General features: G+C 62.5%; 2 protein-coding genes across 2 annotated transcripts; both read left to right on the top strand.

The window, feature by feature from the left end:
* Nucleotides 1-3,996: 3,996 nt before the first annotated feature.
* CCDC102A (coiled-coil domain containing 102A) lies at nt 3,997-10,957 on the top strand. The gene is given in 12 exon segments (XM_038148552.1): nt 3,997-4,058; nt 5,905-6,071; nt 6,073-6,142; nt 6,144-6,407; nt 6,410-6,487; nt 7,522-7,724; nt 7,840-7,948; nt 8,193-8,309; nt 8,393-8,602; nt 8,843-9,013; nt 9,293-9,396; nt 10,422-10,957. Coding segments are annotated over 11 exon segments (1,572 nt in total). The 5' UTR covers nt 3,997-4,058; nt 5,905-5,952; the 3' UTR covers nt 10,549-10,957.
* Nucleotides 10,958-11,698: 741 nt separating this feature from the next.
* On the top strand, nt 11,699-17,025 carry DOK4 (docking protein 4). The gene is made up of 9 exons (XM_038148152.1): nt 11,699-11,786; nt 12,822-13,029; nt 13,896-14,003; nt 14,180-14,294; nt 14,391-14,510; nt 14,603-14,792; nt 15,099-15,237; nt 15,325-15,448; nt 15,542-17,025. The coding sequence occupies exons 2-9, from the start codon at nt 12,964-12,966 to the stop codon at nt 15,664-15,666; spliced, it is 987 nt and encodes a 328-aa protein (XP_038004080.1). The 5' UTR covers nt 11,699-11,786; nt 12,822-12,963; the 3' UTR covers nt 15,667-17,025.
* Nucleotides 17,026-18,278: the final 1,253 nt, after the last annotated feature.

Here is an 18,278-nt window from a genome sequence, read left to right as displayed (position 1 = left end):
CAAACCTTCCATTTCCCACATGGATTTCCTGGCTGCTCGTTTCCCCAAAATCTGTAGCATTTGCTGTAACTCCACAGCCTTGCTCCTGGAGCCGAGGCTGGCTCTGGAGCCTGAAGGCACCGTGGTGCCACCAACCCTCCTCTGCTGGGGAGGAAAGGATGGCACACCCCCTCCAGCAGCCTGGCCCCGGCTCCTGCCAGATAAGGTGCCCAGAAAGGTAAATGGCACCATTTCTCCCTGAGAATTACAGGGGCCGGGCCCCTCCTGCCCATGCCCAGGTGCTGGATGGATGGAGCCAGCCCCGGCACCGTGGCACTGTGGGGGTGGGAGGCTCGATCCCAAGCCCTGCTCCCCGGGGGCCTGGGGAGTGTTTCAACCCTGCTCCTCCTGTGGCAGGGTGGGGAAAGGGTGACCCCTGGGCACCAGCAGTGGGCTCAGCTACCCAAGAGCCAGCATGTCCCAGCAGTCCCCAGGTTTGGCTCCCTGGGGACCACCCAGGGATGCAGTGTTCCCGCTGCCGGGAGGCAATCACCGAGTGATTGTTTTCCCAGCGCCACCGGATCAAGGTGGATGTACGGCAGCCAGAGTGACTCACACCACAAACCCCGAAATCTGGAGATGGGGAGAACGGCACGGAAAGAGCTCTGTGACTCTCCCACGGTGGGGCTCATGGGGGAAAGTCGGGCGCTTGGCACTTGACCAAACCCGCAGGCTCGTAGCGAGTAGCTGAAGTCACCGGCGGAGCGGTGAGCCATGCACAGCTCATCACACGAGAGCGGGGGCACCGCGGGGCCCGGCGGGCTGCGGCCAGGGGACACAGAGCCCCCGCGGGACGGGCCTTTGTCCGGGATGCCAGCGGCACTGACGGGAACGCTGGCTGCCCTTTGTGCCTGGAACAAAGAACAGCCAGAGGCTTCCTTCGCTGTCCAGAAGCGGGAAGGAGCCAGAAAGGGAAACGTCACTCGGCAGAGATGGGCAGCGTGTCCGGTGGTGCTCGGTCCCCTGCCACCGGGCCAGAAACGGGCAGCGCCAGCTAATGGCACCTCCCTGGCTCGCTCACCCTGCAGGAACAAGCGTGGGGGGGTGGGGACCCTGATGTCACCACAGGCGGATTTGCCATGCTGCGATGCTGGTCTGCATTCAGCGGGCAGAATGGGATGTCCAGCTCCAAAACCTCAGGCACCAGGAGAGGAAAAACCCCAGTAACGTTCCCAGGTGATGACCGGTATAAGTGGATGCACCACGGGCTCAGGACCGACTCGCTGCCCCCAACTGATGGATTGACTTCCTGCAATTTGTCTTGGCTATTTATTTCCACAGGCTGGATTGCTTCAACTCCGAAAGTGTTTGTTCACCTTGAGGAGCTCTGCTTGGCTCTGCCTCCCGCAGTGACAGAGGGAGGAAAGCCGAGTATCAGCTCACTTACTCACTTCCCATCCTCTCCTCCACCCAAACTCCTCTGCCTGGTGCCAAGACAAAGCCCTGCTCACCCATTTTCCCGCCGCCCCAGGGCTGCAGGTGGCCTCCACCCCTGCGCTGGATTTGGGGCGAGAGGAAGGGCTTCTAGTGTGACGCTGTCGTGGCTGAAAACCCAGGGTCGGGGTGGTTTTGGGATGCCACAGCCTTACAGCCGCTCCTGCCAGCCTGCAGCCGTGCTGGCACCAAACGGATTTGAGGAATGTAGCCGGAGATCTCCCGCTTTTGACCGTGCCCTGTGAGATGCGCAGTGGCAGCTCCTCAAGGGGGCTCAGAGGTCCCCTCCCGTTAGTCAGGGGACACTTGGGCAGCGCTCACCGCCGCCGGCCGTCCCCGGCCGTGCGTATTCCCGATGTGGGACCATTCCTGCGACCCTTGTGCCATCTAGTGGGACCTGCACCAGCCGCACGGCGGGTGCCGGAGCGGAGCAGACCCGGCCAGAGGCGTCCAGCTCACCCGGCAGCGGAGGAGACCCACGCGGGGAATCCAAACGCGCTGCTGGAGAGAGCAGCGGGCAGTGCTGGTCACTGACAGAGACACCACGGGCAGGGGGGCACCTGCGGCCCCCAGGAGGCACAGCACCCAGGCGCCCCGAGCTGCAGCCCCCCCGCAGCAGCTCCCACCACCCAGAGATTCGGCTTTTAGCCCCGATGCTGTGCCCAGAATGTCGGGGGGCTCAAACTGTCCGGGATGCCCGCGGTGCAAGCTGTGCCTGGCATCCTCGCTGTGTCTGCAGTCCGTGCTGTGCCCAGCCTGCCTGGGAAAGGCGGCGGGCCAGGGATTCCTGGGGCGCACGGGGTGCTGATCTCCACTCTGTGAAAGGACACAGGAGATGGAATGAAGTTGCTGCAGGGGAAGTTTAGTTTGGACATTAGGAAAAGGCTTTTCACTGAGAAGGTGGTCAGATACAGGGACAGGCTCCCCAGAGAAGAGGTCATGGCATCAAGCCTGCCAGAGTTAAAGAGTGTCTGGATGATGTTCTTCGTCATGCAGTTCATTTTCTGGCTGTCTGCTGTAAGGAGCAGGGAGTTGGACGTAGTGCTTTTTATGTGTCCCTTTGAACTCAAGACAGTCTGATCCTGTGACACCACAGTTTGATGCCCTTGCCAGGATGGAGCCAGCACACTCCCTGACACCTCCAGTGACCACAGCACAGCCCTCCAGCAATGCCAGCTGGCCCAGCTGAGGAAACAAAGGTCTTTTTTTACCCAAAATGATTAGGTTTGCGCCAAAAGGCTTCATTTTGTGCTTCATCTTGGCTGCTGGGTCCAACTGCAGGGATGTGGCCATGTGCAGGGATGACTCAGCCACAGCAGTGCTCATTGTGGGGCAGCAGTGCCACGCTGTGCTTGCCCAGCGCCTGCAGCCACTCGTGCCACATTGCCCGGTCTCATTTCATGACGTAGGGCAACCATCTGCTTCAGTCTGGCCTGTCCCAAATGGGGGCTCCCTGGGAACAGATTTGAGGGCGCCTGCTGGCCATGGCCAGGCTGGAAACCCCGAACTAGAGGAGAAGGGCGTCAGGAAAATGATGCTTGGACCACAGAAGTGGGTCACCGGCCACATCTTCCAGTGACACGCCCCAGACCAAGGAAGTTGGATTTTTGCAAGGGTAAACCCCACAAATCCCAGGATGCTGCAATGCATCCTCGAGCCTGCTGGTGTCACCAAGACACGCATGTCCAAGCAAACAGTAAAGACACGTTTGGAAAAAACTGTGCCGGTTTTAGTGCCGGGAGCGGGTTAAAGCCGCAACCACGCACCCGCAGCTCTGGCCAAACCGCCTGCAAAATCGCTTCGCCGGCTGCAAGAGACGGCGCCGGTCCCCCTGGCACAAGACGCTGGGATAGGGGCGTAGGAGAGGAAAGCATCCCGCGCCTCCAGCTTTTTGGGGTTGTTTCCAGCTGGAAAAAAATCCGATCTTGGAAAGAAGTTTTGCTTTAATTTGATTTGGTTTTCCCTGACTCGCTCGATCCTGGGGGATAAAAAGTTGTTGGTGTCCCATGGCATCGATTCCACGTCCCGTGGAACACAAACCCTCTTGGCCGCTAGGATTTCCCAATTTTTTTTTAAATTTTTTTTTTTTTTGTCTGAAAGGCGTCCAGCAAAGGGAAAGAGACAGGGGCAAAATGGTGGTTTGGGGTTTTGCCGCTTGGCCAGGAGGGAGCCAGCACGGGTTTATGTGGGGGATACAGACACTGCGCGGCCACCGCTCACCCGGGGGGCCCCGCGTCCCCGAAGCGTCCCGAGCCGGGCCCCCGCGCCCTGGGGCAGACACGTGTGCGCAGCCCAGCAGCCGCGGCCAGGCTCCCCAGCCGAGCGAGAGCACGCTGCCCGAGCCGCCGGGCCCGGCGTGCGGGGAACCGAGGGCAGCTCCCGAGCACGGCACCCCAGGCGTGCGGCCCCCGCCCGTGCCACGGGGCAGGACACGCAGCGCGGCCCGGGACCGGCCCCCGGGCGCGGGCGGGGGCGGGAGCGGCGGCGGGGGGAGGAGGAGGAGGGCGAGGAGGAGGAGGAGGAGACTCGGCCGCAGCGCCCCGGCCCGCGCGGGCCGCCCGCACCGCCGCCGCCGCCACCGCCGGGTGAGGGACCGGGCCGGGCCGGGATGGGCCGGGATGGGCCGGGATGGGCCGGGTTGGGCTGAGCCGGGATGGGCCGGGTTGGGCCGGGTTGGGCTGAGCCGGATGGGCCGGGTTGGGCTGGGCTGGGCTGAGCCGGGCCGGCGGGCGGGCGGCGGCACCGGGAAACTTGCGAGAAACTTTGGCGGGGGGAGGGGCCGGGCCGGGCCGGGCCGCGGCGGGGCGGGCGGGGGCCGCGGCGAACCGGGCGGGGCCGGGCCGAGCGGGTGCCTCCCGGCCGCAGCGGGAGGAATTCCGCCGGAGCGGAGGAATGCGGGGCTCCCGCCGCCCGGGCCGCGGCGGTGAGTGACGGAGCCCGGCGCCAATGCGGAGGCGCGGGGGCCGCCCCGCCGGGAGCCCGCGGGGAGGGGGCGCGATCCGCCCGTGCCGGTGACCCACGCGTGCTTCCCGCGGGTGTTCCGGGGGTGTCCGTGAGCCTCGCGTGCTTCCCGCGGGCGTCCCATGGATGTTCGTGCTCCACACGTGCTCCCCGTGGATGTTCCAGGGGTGCCCTGGGTCCACTCGTGCTCCCCGTGCATGTTCCAGGGGTGCCCTGGGTCCACTCGTGCTCCCCGTGGATGTTCCAGGGGTGCCCTGGGTCCACTCGTGCTCCCCGTGGATGTTCCAGGGGTGCCCTGGGTCCACTCGTGCTCCCCGTGCATGTTCCAGGGGTGCCCTGGGTCCACTCGTGCTCCCCGTGGATGTTCCAGGGGTGCCCTGGGTCCACTCGTGCTCCCCGTGGGTGCTGCATGGTTGCCGGTTCTCGGCATGCATTCCCTGGGTTGTGCGTGGGTGCTTGTGCACCGTCTGTGCTCCCGTGGGCGCTGCTTGTGCCGCGTCCTGCCAATGCCTGGGATTCCTCCTGGAGCAGCCGAGAGAGCACGGGCCTGGGCTTGCTGCTGAGCTTTAGCAAAACTTCACCATTTCAGCAAATATCACCAGCGAATTTAGTTCTTTCTCCCATGCAAATCACAGAACTGCCATCGGCCTCTGTTCCCGCTGCTCCAGCACTGGTTTTCCCAGCCCAGCCGGATTTGGTAGCAGGTCTGGGCTGCACCGTCCTAGAAACCTGCCGGGGCTGCGGGCAGCCGCGGCTGGACCCTGTACTTATCCCATTAGGACGCGCAGCAGCCTCCCATTGAGGTTTCCTGGGGCGGTTTGCCTGCCTGGCCGCACCGGGTGTGAGGTCCATGCCGGGATGTGAGGTCCATGCCGGGATGGGGACACTCAGCACCGGCCCTTTGTTGCGGCATCATCGGAGAGCACATCCAGCTGCCGGGACACACGTCCTGCTGCCGCGCCACGCCAATCCAGCAGCTCGGGCTCTCCTTCCGGAGCTGTTCCTGCTTTGCTGGCGCCGGATCCGGGCCGTAACCCTCGCTGGAGCTGCTGGGGTGCAGCTGAGTACCCCAACTCCAGCACCAGCGATGGTCTTGGAGGCTCACGGATGATGATGTCATCAGATGACCTCATGAGGATGACATCATGCCAATAGCATGTAGATGTCTTCCCTTCATTGTGGTAGGCTGCCAGAGGTGCCTGCAGAGCCAAGCTGAGACCAGATGCCAGTGGCTGAGGGCTGTGCTCCTCATTGAGGACTTCACTGGTGTCTTCTCTGGGGATGTGGCTGGCGCTGTCGCCTGGCTGCCAGCCGGGGACCTGGCTGGGGACATTGCCGGAGCCCTCACTGAGGACCTGGCTAGGGTCCATCCCAGGGATCTCGCCACTCAGTGTGCCGCGCCCCAAAACCAGGGACCATGCCCCCGCCACCCCTTCCCTCCAGCCACCTGACCCCTCGTGTCTCCCGCAGGTCCCCGGGTGCAGGACGGTGACGGCCATGCCCTAGGGGAGCCCCGCCATGAGCCAAAGCGGGACCTCTCGCCTGGCCGGCTCCCCGCCGCTGCCGGGGGGCTCGCTGCTGGCCCTGCTGGCCCCCGAGCCCTCCCCGTCCCCCCCCAGCGGGACGCCCTCGCCCGGGCCCCGCCGGCGCTGCTGGAAGGGACTGGGAAGGGCGGGAGGAGCTGCGGCTGCGGGAGCTGGAGGAGGCGCCGGGCGCGGGCGGCGCAGATGGAGAAGACGATGCGCTGGTGGTCGGACTGCACGGCCAACTGGCGTGAGAAGTGGAGCAAGGTGCGAGCCGAGCGCAACCGGGCTCGGGAGGAGGTGCGGCAGCTGCGGCACCGGCTGGAGGCCCTCACCAAGGAGCTGGCCAGCCTGCGCCGCGACCGCGACCGAGAGCGGCCGACGAGCGCCCGGCGCCGCCGCGGCCACCGGCGCAAGCACCGGCACAAGGCAGCGGCGGCAGCCCGCCCGACGACGGAGCAGAGGGGGACGCCGGCCCTGAGCAGGAGCCTGTGCGGGATGTGGGGGCTGAGGTGCCCCAAAAAGCCAAGGTGGGCGTGCGGGGCTGCCCCGGTGAGCAGGGGAACAAGGGAGCTCCTCGTCCTTGTCTGCTGGCCATGTGCACCCCCAAACCAGCGCTGCCTGTCCTGTAAAGATGGACAGTGTGGGGGGACTGCTCTTGGGGCAGGATGGGGAGGGCCCGACCCCTCTCAGAGCAGTACAGGGTGGTCAGGCCTCTCTTAGATTAGTATGGGGGGGTGTCAGACCCCTCCAAGCAGCATTTTGGGCTCAGACTCCTCAGAGCAGTGTCAGGAGGAGATCCAGAGCCATCACAGCCCCATGCAGTAAGATCACCTTGGCACTGGCAGCAGTCCCTTTCTTGGGCTTTCCCTTTGGAGGCACTTGGCAAAAATCACTGTGCCAGTACAGGGGATGGTGGCATTGGCAGTGCTGGTGGCATCTCCCAGCCACAGCTTGATTGCCAGAGTGTCCCTATGGGCTTCTGGCAGGGGTTTTTGCTGAAGGAAGGAGGAGGAGGAAAGGGGGAGCCACACCAGAGCCACCGCAGGGATTATGCCAGCTGCTGCAGCCATCCCTCCTCTGCTGCTGTTAGCTCTGTCACAGCACAGAAGTCACTGCTCAAGGTGCCATGCTGTGACAGTTCAGTCCACCTGACAGCACAGCTGCCAAGTGACAAATCTGAGACTAATGTGAGCATCCCCCACTGGCTCCACACTTGGTCCCCAGGGACTTCCTGTCCCCTGGAACCCCCTGGAGCTCATTTACTGTGTGCTCAGAGCACCTGGTAGAAGGTCACCCATGTGGCAGTCCTGGGTGAGATGGGTGTCATAAACTGGTTTTAAATTTTTTATACGAAATTTCCAGCATGGCAGGGAGCCAGCAGCAGAGTGTGGTGACATATGGGAGTTCCCCTGGGAGGGCAAGTCCCTCTTCCTCAGCCTTAGGGGATCCCCGGGGGATGGAGGGAGAGGTGCCCTTGGTTTTGGGGTGAGGGCTGGGTGCTGTAGGGGCTGGGAAGCCCTCTCACCCTGTCCCCTGTGCTGGGCCACCCACGGCGCCACAGGAGCTGGAGCTGATGGAAAACATCTTGACGAGCAAGCAGGACGAGAGCTGGGAGCAGCGGGGCCCCCGGGCCTCCTTCAGCCGCCAGGAGCGGAGCCGCCTGCTCTGGGAGGACGTCAGCGTCGTGGAGGAGGACGCCACCAAAGTCACCGCCCTGAAGCTCCGGCTGGATGAGTCCCAAAAAGTGCTGCTCAAGGAGCGGGAGTGAGTGCTTGGGGCATCACCCTTGCGGGGTGCCAGCTGATACCAGCCTGGTCCCCACTGGCATGGCACGTCCCATGGGGTCCTGCGGTCTGTCACTGTCATTGCCTCTCCCCAGGGACAAGCTGGCGCTCAGCAAGAACATCGAGAAGCTGGAGGGTGAGCTCAGCCAGTGGAAGATCAAGTACGAGGAGCTCAACAAGAACAAGCAGGAGGTGATGAAGCAGGTGAGTGAGGTGCCTGGGGAGCAGAGCTGCCCCAGGAGGTGGCCTGTCCCTCACAGGGTGGCACATCCTGATGGACATGGTGGCCCACAGCCACTTCCCCAACTCCAGGTTGCTTGTTAAGGGATCTTCATTAGTGCTACTGATGCAGTGGGTCCATCCGTAGAGGTTGGGTGGATGTGTGTGGGCAGGGCTCAGGTGGAAGGTGGGCGTTCACAGCCCCCTTTGGTGCCATGTCCCCCCACAGCTCAACATCCTGAAGGAGATTCACCAGGACGAGCTGGGGCGCATCTCCGAGGACCTGGAGGATGAGCTGGGTGCTCGCTCCAGCATGGACAAGAAACTGGCTGAACTGCGTGCAGAGGTGAGGCCAAACCCCAGCATGGGGACAAAGGGGGCAGAGAGGGGGGTCCTGCTGCCCCCCAGCCACCCCGTGCCGTGTCCCAGATGGAGAGGCTGCAGGCAGAGAATGCGGCTGAGTGGGGCCGGCGCGAGCGGCTGGAGACGGAGAAGCTCAACCTGGAGCGGGAGAACAAGAAGCTGCGGGCACAGATCGAGGACCTGGAGGAGGTGCTGGCTCGCAAGCGGCGCCAGACGGCCAGTGCCCTGGACACCGACCTCAAAACCATCCAGGCTGAGCTCTTCGAGAAGAACAAGGTGCCACAGGGGTGGTGTCCCCCCCCACTGCATCCCTGGGTGACTGTTGTGGGGCTCAGCCTCCCCAAGGATTCCCTCAAGCCTAAATTTTGCCATCACCTTTCAAGGGATGGTGGTGACCCCATCAGCTCCTGGGTCCTGGGGTGGGGCAATGGGAGAGATCCCTGGGGAGGGAGGAGGGGACACCCGGTGGTGGGGGTGGCTGTCCCATGCTCAGCCCCCTCCCCATGCCCACCACAGGAGCTGGCCGACCTGAAGCACATCCACACCAAGCTGAAGAAGCAGTACCAGGAGAAGATGGCCGAGCTGGCCCATGCCAACCGCCGCGTGGAGCAGCACGAGGGAGAGGTGAAGAAGCTGCGCCTGAGGGTGGAGGAACTGAAGAAGGAGCTGGCCCAAGCTGAGGATGAGGTGGGAAAGCTCATGCTGGTGGAGGAGGCCAGGGAGCTGTTCTGCTCCCTACACAGCTTCTAACAGCACCATCCCATCCCATCCCATCCCATCCCATCCCATCCCATCCCATCCCATCCCATCCCATCCCATCCCATCCCATCCCATCCCACCCCATCCCATCCCACCCCATCCCATCCCATCCCATCCCATCCCATCCCATCCCATCCCATCCCATCCCATCCCATCCCATCCCATCCCATCCCATCCCATCCCACCCCATCCCATCCCATCCCACAGCTGGATGAGGCCCACAACCAGACGCGGAAGCTGCAGCGGTCGCTGGACGAGCAGACGGAGCAGAGCGAGAGCTTCCAGGTGCAGCTGGAGCATCTGCAGTCACGGTGAGCAGGGGCTGGGTGAGCCACATGGGGACCAGCCGGGATGGGATGATGTTCTCCTTGCCCCCATCTCTCTGCCTGGTTGAACCTGGGGCTAAGCAAGGCCCGGGTGCCTCCGACATCCTGGGAAGGGGCACAGCCGTCCTCTGAGCAGTGCTCACCCCACCTTGAGCTGGGGGGCATTCCCCTCCCAGTTAAACCAGCACAAGGCTGCCCAGAGACCAGCACAGCCCAGTTTTATGCTGCTTGGGGTTGCACCCACTAGTACCCATGGCCAGGGCAGGCTGCTAGGATCCCACACTGGTTTGGGGAGGTGGGAGCTGAGTTTTCTTGCCTGTAAAACTTTCCCCAGCCCTGCTTTGCCTCTCCAGCAGTAAAGAGCTGAAATGGCTGTGGGATCGATGCCGTGGCTCCGAGAGGCGCTGGGGGGGGGGTGTTTATAATCATCCTTTATTTTATTGGGACATCTGCATTAAATCATAGAAGCATAATGGAGGATTCATCGCCCCCCCCAGACTCCCTGTGCAATCAACCCTAAATAATTCATGCTTTCCAGTAAAGTGTGGTGGACTGGTTGGATCTCACTGGATCCTTGGCCTTTGGATTTCAAATTCGATTCATAAAATTTCCTTGATGAATTTTCACACAAGGGCAAGTAAAGGGCTAAAACAACCACAGGCTCCTGGGAATGGGGACTCCTGGGGTTTTTGAGGGTTCCTCAGTTTAGGGGGATGACCCCTCCCTGCTCTGCAGTCCTGTCTGGGTCTGTGCTGCCCGGCACAGGGATGTCCAGCCACGGAGGGGTTCAGCCTGTGCCCCGCTTGTGCCGGGCACCATCCACAGCTCCCAGTTCCAGGCTGGCCCCAGGCTGCGGGGGCTCATGCTGCGCTCCGAGCTCAGTGAGGGCTGCAGGGAGGAATCTCCCTGGGGTGCAGTCATGCTGCAGGGGTGCAGGGGAATGGGCTCGGCTTCAGGGCCCCCCCAGGGCCGTGTGCTGCCGCCCCCAGCCCAGCAGCTGTCCCCGGCAGGCTGCGGCGCCAGCAGAGTGCCCCGCTGTTCGGCAAGATGCGCAGCGCCCGCTTCGGCCCCGACGACGCCGGGGACGGCACCAGTGACCCCGACGAGGATGAGGACCTGCAGATACAGGTGCCCTAGAGCCCAGGGCCAGTGCCACCAGCGCAGGACGTGCCACATCAGTCCTCTGCATTCAAGTGCATGTCGCCACAGGGCCCAGCTGTGCCATGATCCTTGTATAGATCGGGAAACTGAGGCACGGAGCGGTGGGGAGAAATTTCCACAGGGGTGCTCCAAAACCCACTGCTTCTTGGACAGTACTGGATGGCCCTTCAGCCCCTGGCATCTCCTAGAACACTGATGTGGCCACTAAAGCCAGCATCACTGAGCAGCCCAGGAGGAGGAGGAGGAGGAGGAGGTGCAGGCCAAGAGAGGCACCAAGCTTGGCAGCCACAAACTGCCCACTTCTTTTTATATATATTATATATATGTATGTATTTGTATATGATTTTTTATTATAAATACAGAGCCCAGACGGGCCCAGGCTCTGGTGGTGGTGTGAGCTGCTGGTCTGTCCCCACACAGGAGCGAGGGTGGGGAGGGGACCCATCAGGGAGAATTGGCATTTCCTGACACACAGGCCTGGATGTCACCCACTGGCGTCCCTGTCCCCATGCCTGGAGAGCAGCCCAGTGTGGGGGTAAAGCCTGTCCCTGGGCCTGTGCAGTGAAAGGTGTTCACCCAGAGGTGCTCACCCTGGGGAGGTGCACAGGTGACCCAGGGGTGCAGAGGTGCTCACCTGGGGGTGCTGCTCACCCCAGCACAGCCCCTTCAGCCCAGCCCCCCAGCGCAGGGCCTTGGGGGCTTTGGAGGCGCTCAGACACAACCTTATTAAAAATTAATATTTTGGTGAGCTAATCCCCTCGCTCTGCCTTTTAATTGATTGGCTAAAAGCGCAGCTCTTTGCCGCTCGTGGGGGTTTTTTAATGCCCTTTTATTTCCAGCGATTTTTCATGTTTTTATAGCCCAACAAGTGCGGCCGCGGGGGTGGGGGTGCCTGGGGGCAGTTCTAGCGAGAGGCTGGAAGCCAGTTTGGGGGGCACAGAGCGGGGATGCGGCGACACCTGAGCCGAGGGACGGAGCAGAGGCCGCCGCCGCCCGCCGCCGCTGCGGGGTGTTCCCTCTGAAGCCCGGTGATGGAATCCTCTTTGCAGGGCGGCCGGTTGTGGCTCTGGTTGGGCAGCCCGGGGGTGGAGGGAGGGTCCCGGCGGTGGAGGGAGGGTCCCGGGGCGGGGCCGGGCCGGGCCGGGCGGGGCCGAGCGGCGCCGGGGCTCGCAGGACGCGGAGGCTCCGGCGGGTCCGCTCGCACCGGCAGCCGGGTAAGGCGGGGGGACCGGCGGGGAACGGGTGGCACCGGACGGGGCTTGACCGAGGTTTGGGCTGGCAATCCCCCTTGTCGTGGGCAAACGGCCGGGAGGTGACAACGCCCGGAGGGACGTCCCGGTGGGAGAGCGGGGTGTGCTGGGTGATCGGGGCTCGGGGGGCGCCGGGTGTGCGGGTGCCGCGGTGACAGCTCGGGGGCAGGGGGCAGGAGGGGCCCCCCAGCCGCTCTGAGTCCCCGGGGGGTGTTGGTGTGCGTGGGGTGGGTGATGGGGCTGGGGGAATGGGGATGTTCCCCTCTCAGGGAGCGCTGCCCCGGCCGCTCTCGGGCAGCGGGCGGTCCCCAAGGCGCTGTCCCCGCCGGATTCCCCGGGGTGCTGGGCTTTGGGGACCCGGGTGTCGCCGGCATGGAGGAGCATCCCCGGGGATGGCACTGTTCTGTTTCCTGGGTTACTGCCTCCTACCTGGGACTTCTCCACCTGGGAAAGGAACCCGGTCCCCACCCGGTCCCGCGCTGGGGGCTGGGGGAAGCAGCAGGGACCAGGCTGAGCGAGGCGGGCTCATGGGAGGGCTGGAGAGAGGCTGGGGGACACCGGCGCTGCGAGGCTGGCAGCCGGGGTCCCTCTGGCCCCCGGTGCCGGCCGAAACACCCCAGACCAGAGCCGGCCTGGCCGTTCCCATGGACCCAACCCGTGCCCAAGGGCCGGGGCCATGTTGCTGCCCAAGCGAGGGAGGAAGGGAGGGGGAGTGCGAGAGGTGATGGAGACCTGCGGGCGAGGCGTGGTGCGGGTGTCCCCTCGGACACATGTTGGAGCTGGCGGCAGGGGACTGACCGCTTGTCTGTGCCACCCTGGCTCCCCCGTGCTGGCAGGGGTTAACACCGGACTGTTCCACTCGGATGGTTCAGGCAGCGAAGGGAGGAGGAAGAGGAGGAGGAGGAGGAGGAGGAGAAGGAGGAGGAGGAGGACGACAAGGAGGAGGGGGAGGAGGACGAGGAAGATGTCACCCGTCGATCTGTCATTTCTCTTTTCCAGCCAGCATGGGGGACACTGCTAGCACCAAGCTGGGCCGGTGGTGAGACCGGAGGGGTAGGGAGGAAGAGGATGGAGAGGGGGGGGCGAAGGTGAAGGCAGCCCCCCCCTCCCAAAATATCCCCTACCCTATCGAGCCATCGCCATGGCGACGAATTTTAACGACATCATCAAGCAGGGCTATGTGAGGATGAAGAGCAAGAAGCTGGGGGTGAGTGGGGATTCTGGAGCATGGGGAGATGTGGGGAGGAACATCCATGGATTTGGGGTGCTACTTTCCCAGTGAGGTGACATGGACAGGTCCCTCTTGCGGCTTCCTGTGCCCCTGTTTTGGGGTTGAATAAGCAGCCTTTTGGGGGCTGTGGTGGCAGAGGAGTGGGGATGGCAGGGACAGGCCACTTGTTGGTACCCAAATCACCCAGCAACCCCAGGGGTCCAGCATCTGCATCGGCCGAATCCTGCACCGAGTGATACCTGGTCACCTGTCCCAGGTCAGCCAGGGTTTGGGGTATAACCGTGAACCTTCCCTTCCCCCCGTGCCTCAGTTTCCCCCACACACAGTTTGGCATCGGGGATGCCCCACACCGGGAGGGATTGGAGCTGCTGGGTGCAAATTAGGGTGGTGTGGGAGTGCAGCACCCATAGGTGGGGGGTCAGGGGGTTTGGTCGCCCATCTCCATGGTTTGGAGCCGCAGCAACGAGCATGCTGGGTAATTTCATGCTAATTAGGGAGAACAAAGAGGGAGCGGGATCCAGGGGAGGGGGACATGCCTGGGGACTGTGGCCCCACCACCTTCAGAGGCAGGGGATGTAGGAGAGGGGACGGGGAAATGCCAGAACAGCGGTCCCCTTGGGAGCTTTGTCTGTGTTCATTAATTGAGCTCTGTAATTAGCACTGGCGGGGGGTGGGGGCAGATGATGGCAGCTCCGGCATAGCCCAGCATCCCCTCGCGTCCCCAGGCCAGCAGGGTGAACAGAACCAAGCACGGGTCCTGGGGACGAGGCCAGGGGGATGCGGTGGGGACAGGGAGCCCCAGCTGCCCCCAGCAGCCGCCGCGCTGTCTCTCTGTCCGGCAGATCTACCGCCGCTGCTGGCTGGTCTTCCGCAAATCCTCCAGCAAAGGGCCCCAGCGCCTGGAGAAGTACCCGGATGAGAAGTCGGCGTGCCTGCGGGGGTGCCCCAAGGTGAGGGGGTGCGCTGCAGGGCTGCCGGGGTGCTGCCCGCTGCTCGGGGACCCTTGCCTAAACTCGCTGGGTGGCCGTCACCCCGTGCTCTCCCGAGGGGGACGCGGCTGGGTCCGGGTGCTGCAGGTGTCAGGGTCTGGGAGCAGCCCTCGGTGACCCCCCCATCTCCTCTGCAGGTCACCGAGATCAGCAATGTCAAGTGCATCACGCGGCTGCCCAAGGAGACCAAGAGACAGGCGGTGGCCATCGTTTTTACCGACGACTCCGCCCGGACCTTCACCTGCGACTCAGGTACGGGGCAGCGCCCAGGGGAGCCGGGCTGAGGGTGCTGGGTGCGGCACCCCGGCGTGGCCAGGGTCGCCCAGGGGCTGCCGTGGTGCCTTGCAGAGCTGGAGGCGGAGGAGTGGTACAAGACGCTGTCGGTGGAGTGCCTGGGCGCCCGCCTGAACGACATCAGCCTGGGGGAGCCCGACCTGCTGGCGCCCGGCGTGCAGTGCGAGCAGACGGGTGAGCGCGGCGGGGAGTGCTCGCCCGGGGCCCCGCCTTGCTGCACCCCCCGCCGATTATTTTATTTTCTATTTTTTTTTTCCCCTTTCCAGACCGGTTCAACGTGTTCCTCCTCCCCTGCCCCAACCTGGACGTCTATGGCGAGTGCAAGCTGCAGATCACCCACGAAAACATCTACCTCTGGGACACGCACAACCCCCGGCTGAAGCTGGTCTCCTGGCCCCTCTGCTCCCTGCGCCGCTACGGCCGCGACGCCACCCGCTTCACCTTCGAGGCCGGACGGTGAGATGTCACCCTTGCCGGGACAGGGATCGCAGCTCTGTGCCTTCCTCCGGCCGGGTGCCGCAGGCAGTGGCACTGCTGGCATCACCGCAGGCAGGCCTGAGGCTGGGGTGACGGCCGTGGGCTGTACAGTGAGCCCACGGTTCTGGGCTTGGAGCTGGCTCTAGTCCCAGATCAGCACCGTGAAGGGGGCACAGACACAGCTCTAACAGCATGGGAAGCTGCGCCAGCTGTCATCTGGGGGGGTTTTGTTCATCGTCCCTTGGCTTGAAGACCTTGGGGACAGCCTGTGCCCTGTCCCCGCAGGATGTGTGATGCGGGAGAAGGTCTCTACACCTTCCAGACGCAGGAGGGTGAGCAGATCTACCAGCGTGTGCACAGCGCCACATTGGCCATCGCTGAGCAGCACAAGAGGGTCCTGCTGGAGATGGAGAAGAACTTCAGGGTGAGCTCCAGCCCGTGCTGAGGGGGGACACAGCTGGGGGAGACTCTGGGGGCCCTGTATCACCCTCCTCCCCCCCATCCACTGCAGCTGCTGAACAAGGGCACTGAGCACTTCTCCTACCCCTGCACGCCCACGACCATGCTGCCCCGCAGCGCCTACTGGCACCACATCACTGGCTCCCAGAACATGGCCGAGTCCTCCAGCTATGCTGGTGAGTGTCCCCACCCCACACCGAGGAGATGCTGCTCCTCCAGTCCCCGGAGCTTTCCCCACCAGGTGAGCCCACCCTCTGTTTTGTCCCCAGGGGAGGCCTATGCAGGTGCCCAGGCCAGCTCGGACACCGACCTCCTCAACAGGTTCTTCTTGCTGAAGCCAAAGTCCTCCAAAAGCGACAAGCCTGAAGACAGGGAGCCCACATCGTCCCCATGAGCTGGTGTGGGGGGACTGTGGCAGGGGTCCCCTTTTTCTTCTCCAAGGGGTGGCGAGGACGCGGGCAGTGACCCCTCAGAATCTGCAGGAGACCGAGCAGGGGCAGCTCGGTGCCAAGACCTTAGGAAGCAGGCACTGGCTCACGCCCTGGTCTGGCGTTAGTGGAGGCGATGGCTGGCTCAGCCTCAACTGACTTCAAATATATATTGAATACCCGTATTGTAAGAGATATTTCCTTCTCACATGAATGCAAATGTGGTGGCTGCTGAAGAGCCCTTGGGCAGATGCCCAGAGGTTTTTGACTCTTAGGGATCCAACTGGGAGGTGAAGGGGGTGGGGGGTCAAGAAATTTGGAGTTTTCTGCATGGCAGGAAGGCTGGAGCATCACTCTGCCATGGCCATGGAGCAGCGTCGGAGGATGCAGCTGTCAGGCTGATGGTGCAGGGTCCCACCCTCCATGAAGAGCAGGGTGCTTCTGAGGACATCCTGCCATCCCTGAGCTGATTTTTGCACTTCTTCAAGCTATTTAAACGCTCGCTGTAGAATTGATATGTCTCAGGAGAAACTGGTTTTCCTTCCAGGGGGGTTGGCTAGGGTGAGCGGCCAGGCAGAGCCGAGCTCCCTGGCTTCTCCCACCCCAACACCCCTTACTCCTCCCACAGCTGTGTCCCCCTGCCATGCCCCTGGTTTATCTGCTGGTGGGCAACCATGGGACTGGTTTTGGCCAGTAGCATCTGTCTCTCAAGGGGCAGCTTTGTGGATATGAGAAGCCCCAGGGCAGAGAAACCCATGCTGATGGGGAGAGAGCCACATTCCTCTGTGCATTCCCACAGCCCTCACTTCCTCCTCACCCACTGGGGGTGGAACTGGGCTTTTTGTGCTGAACTTAAAAAGCAATTGATTTTTTCTAGTTCTCCTATTTATTGACCTCCTTTAGAAGGGCTATCTTTTTATTGCCGTGCAAACCTTGGTGTTTCTTTGGAGTCTTCTTTCCGTCTAGGTTGGATGCTTGGTGGTTTTATTTCTGCCCTTTAAAGCTCCAGGTCCACGTGTTGGGCACAGGGAGTGTTGTGATGTGGGAATCTGTGGTCTGTAAATACTGTGTTTCAGGGTGGTGTAGCTTGTGGCTGAGGGGACATGGGGACAGGGAAAGGCTACTCCTTGCAGCATGGCTGTGCACAGAGGGGCTCTGGACCCTAGCACTGCCCAGCAGTGTGTCCTCCCTGGGGTGAGAGGTGGAACTTGCCCTCTTTTCCTGGCTACACACCTCATCTGGAAAAGATTTAACATTTGTTACCAAAAATGTTTGGGTTTTCTGTTTTTTAAGGAGTTGCTCAATGAATAAACAACCCTTATCCACATCCACCCTTCCTGTTTGTCTGTTCCATCCAAGCGCGCTCGGGAAGCGCGAGTGGGAGTAGTGCCTGCCAGAGAGAAAAATGCTGATGGGGGGAGATTTCCTGAGGTTCCTGGCAGCATGCTTGGCTCAGGGCTTTGTTCTGCCTCCAGCCATGGCCAAGACATTTCAAGTGAAGCCCTAAAACCCCTTGGATAGGAAGAAGGGTAAAGGGAGTTGCCACCCTCCATCAAACAACCCTGAGTGGAACAGGATGTCAGCACCCCACTGTCACCCCTCACCTCCAGCAGCCCGTGGCTCTGGGGATGTGCCAGGCCAGTGGTGGCTCCAAGTCCCCGGGTGAAGCAGTTTCAAAGCACACCATCTCCCAGCTCTCCCAGAGCTGTGCCAGGTAAGCTATCAATGCCACGACTGCCTGGCAGCACTGGCCTCAAGGTAAGACAGCCATGCCAGCCAGCACAGTGATCCCTCCAGGGATGGGGACACGGGGAGCCATGCTGCAGCCAGCTCTGCCGTGGCAAGGGAATGGAAGCAGCAGCCTGGCTGCAGCAGCTTTTGCCTGGAGGGGAAGGCAATGCTGACATGGGCTGCTCTCCCCAGCTCAGTGTGACCCTAGCACTACCCCTGAACCATCCCCATCCATCCAGGATGAGCACAGGGGCACACAGGCCTTTCCCTCCCTCCCAGCCCCATGGTACAGGAGCTGCAGGTCTCTCCAGGAAAGTGTCACCAAGAAGCTCATCCCAAGTCATGCTGGGCAGTGATGGAGGGGAAAGGGAGAGGTGACAAAGGCCATTGCTTTCAGCCACTGTCAGGGGATTCAGAGCATGGGACCTGCACCAAACTCCAGCCCAGCCCACACTGGGAGCTCTGGGCACAAAGAAAGGTATCAGCCAGGGGCCATTACTGACAGCTCATGTGCCACCCAGCTCCTCAGGAAAGGGTTATACAGCACAGGGGTAGAGTCTGTTCCAGAGGATTCTGTAAGTACAGCTTTGCCTGCCTGGCCCAGCTGGGCTCTCCTGCAGCGCTGCCTTCTGCAGCTCTCGCCCACCCTGGCCTCAAACATCTGCTTTACACACAGCCCTGGATCAATGAACCACGGGCTGCCTGCAGGAGGGTGCTGCTCTCCTCAGGAGATAATGTCACAAGCAGCAATCAGCATCAGCCAGCAAGGCTCCCTCCAAAGCAGATCTCATTAAGTTAATGTCTGTTGGAGAGAAGTAAATGATGTGACATCTCCTCCAGCAGCTTT

Source organism: Motacilla alba, chromosome 11 (assembly GCF_015832195.1).
Source record: "Motacilla alba alba isolate MOTALB_02 chromosome 11, Motacilla_alba_V1.0_pri, whole genome shotgun sequence".
In the NCBI taxonomy this organism is placed as follows: Eukaryota; Metazoa; Chordata; class Aves; order Passeriformes; family Motacillidae; genus Motacilla; species Motacilla alba.
This window is presented reverse-complemented; position numbering and strand designations above follow the sequence as displayed.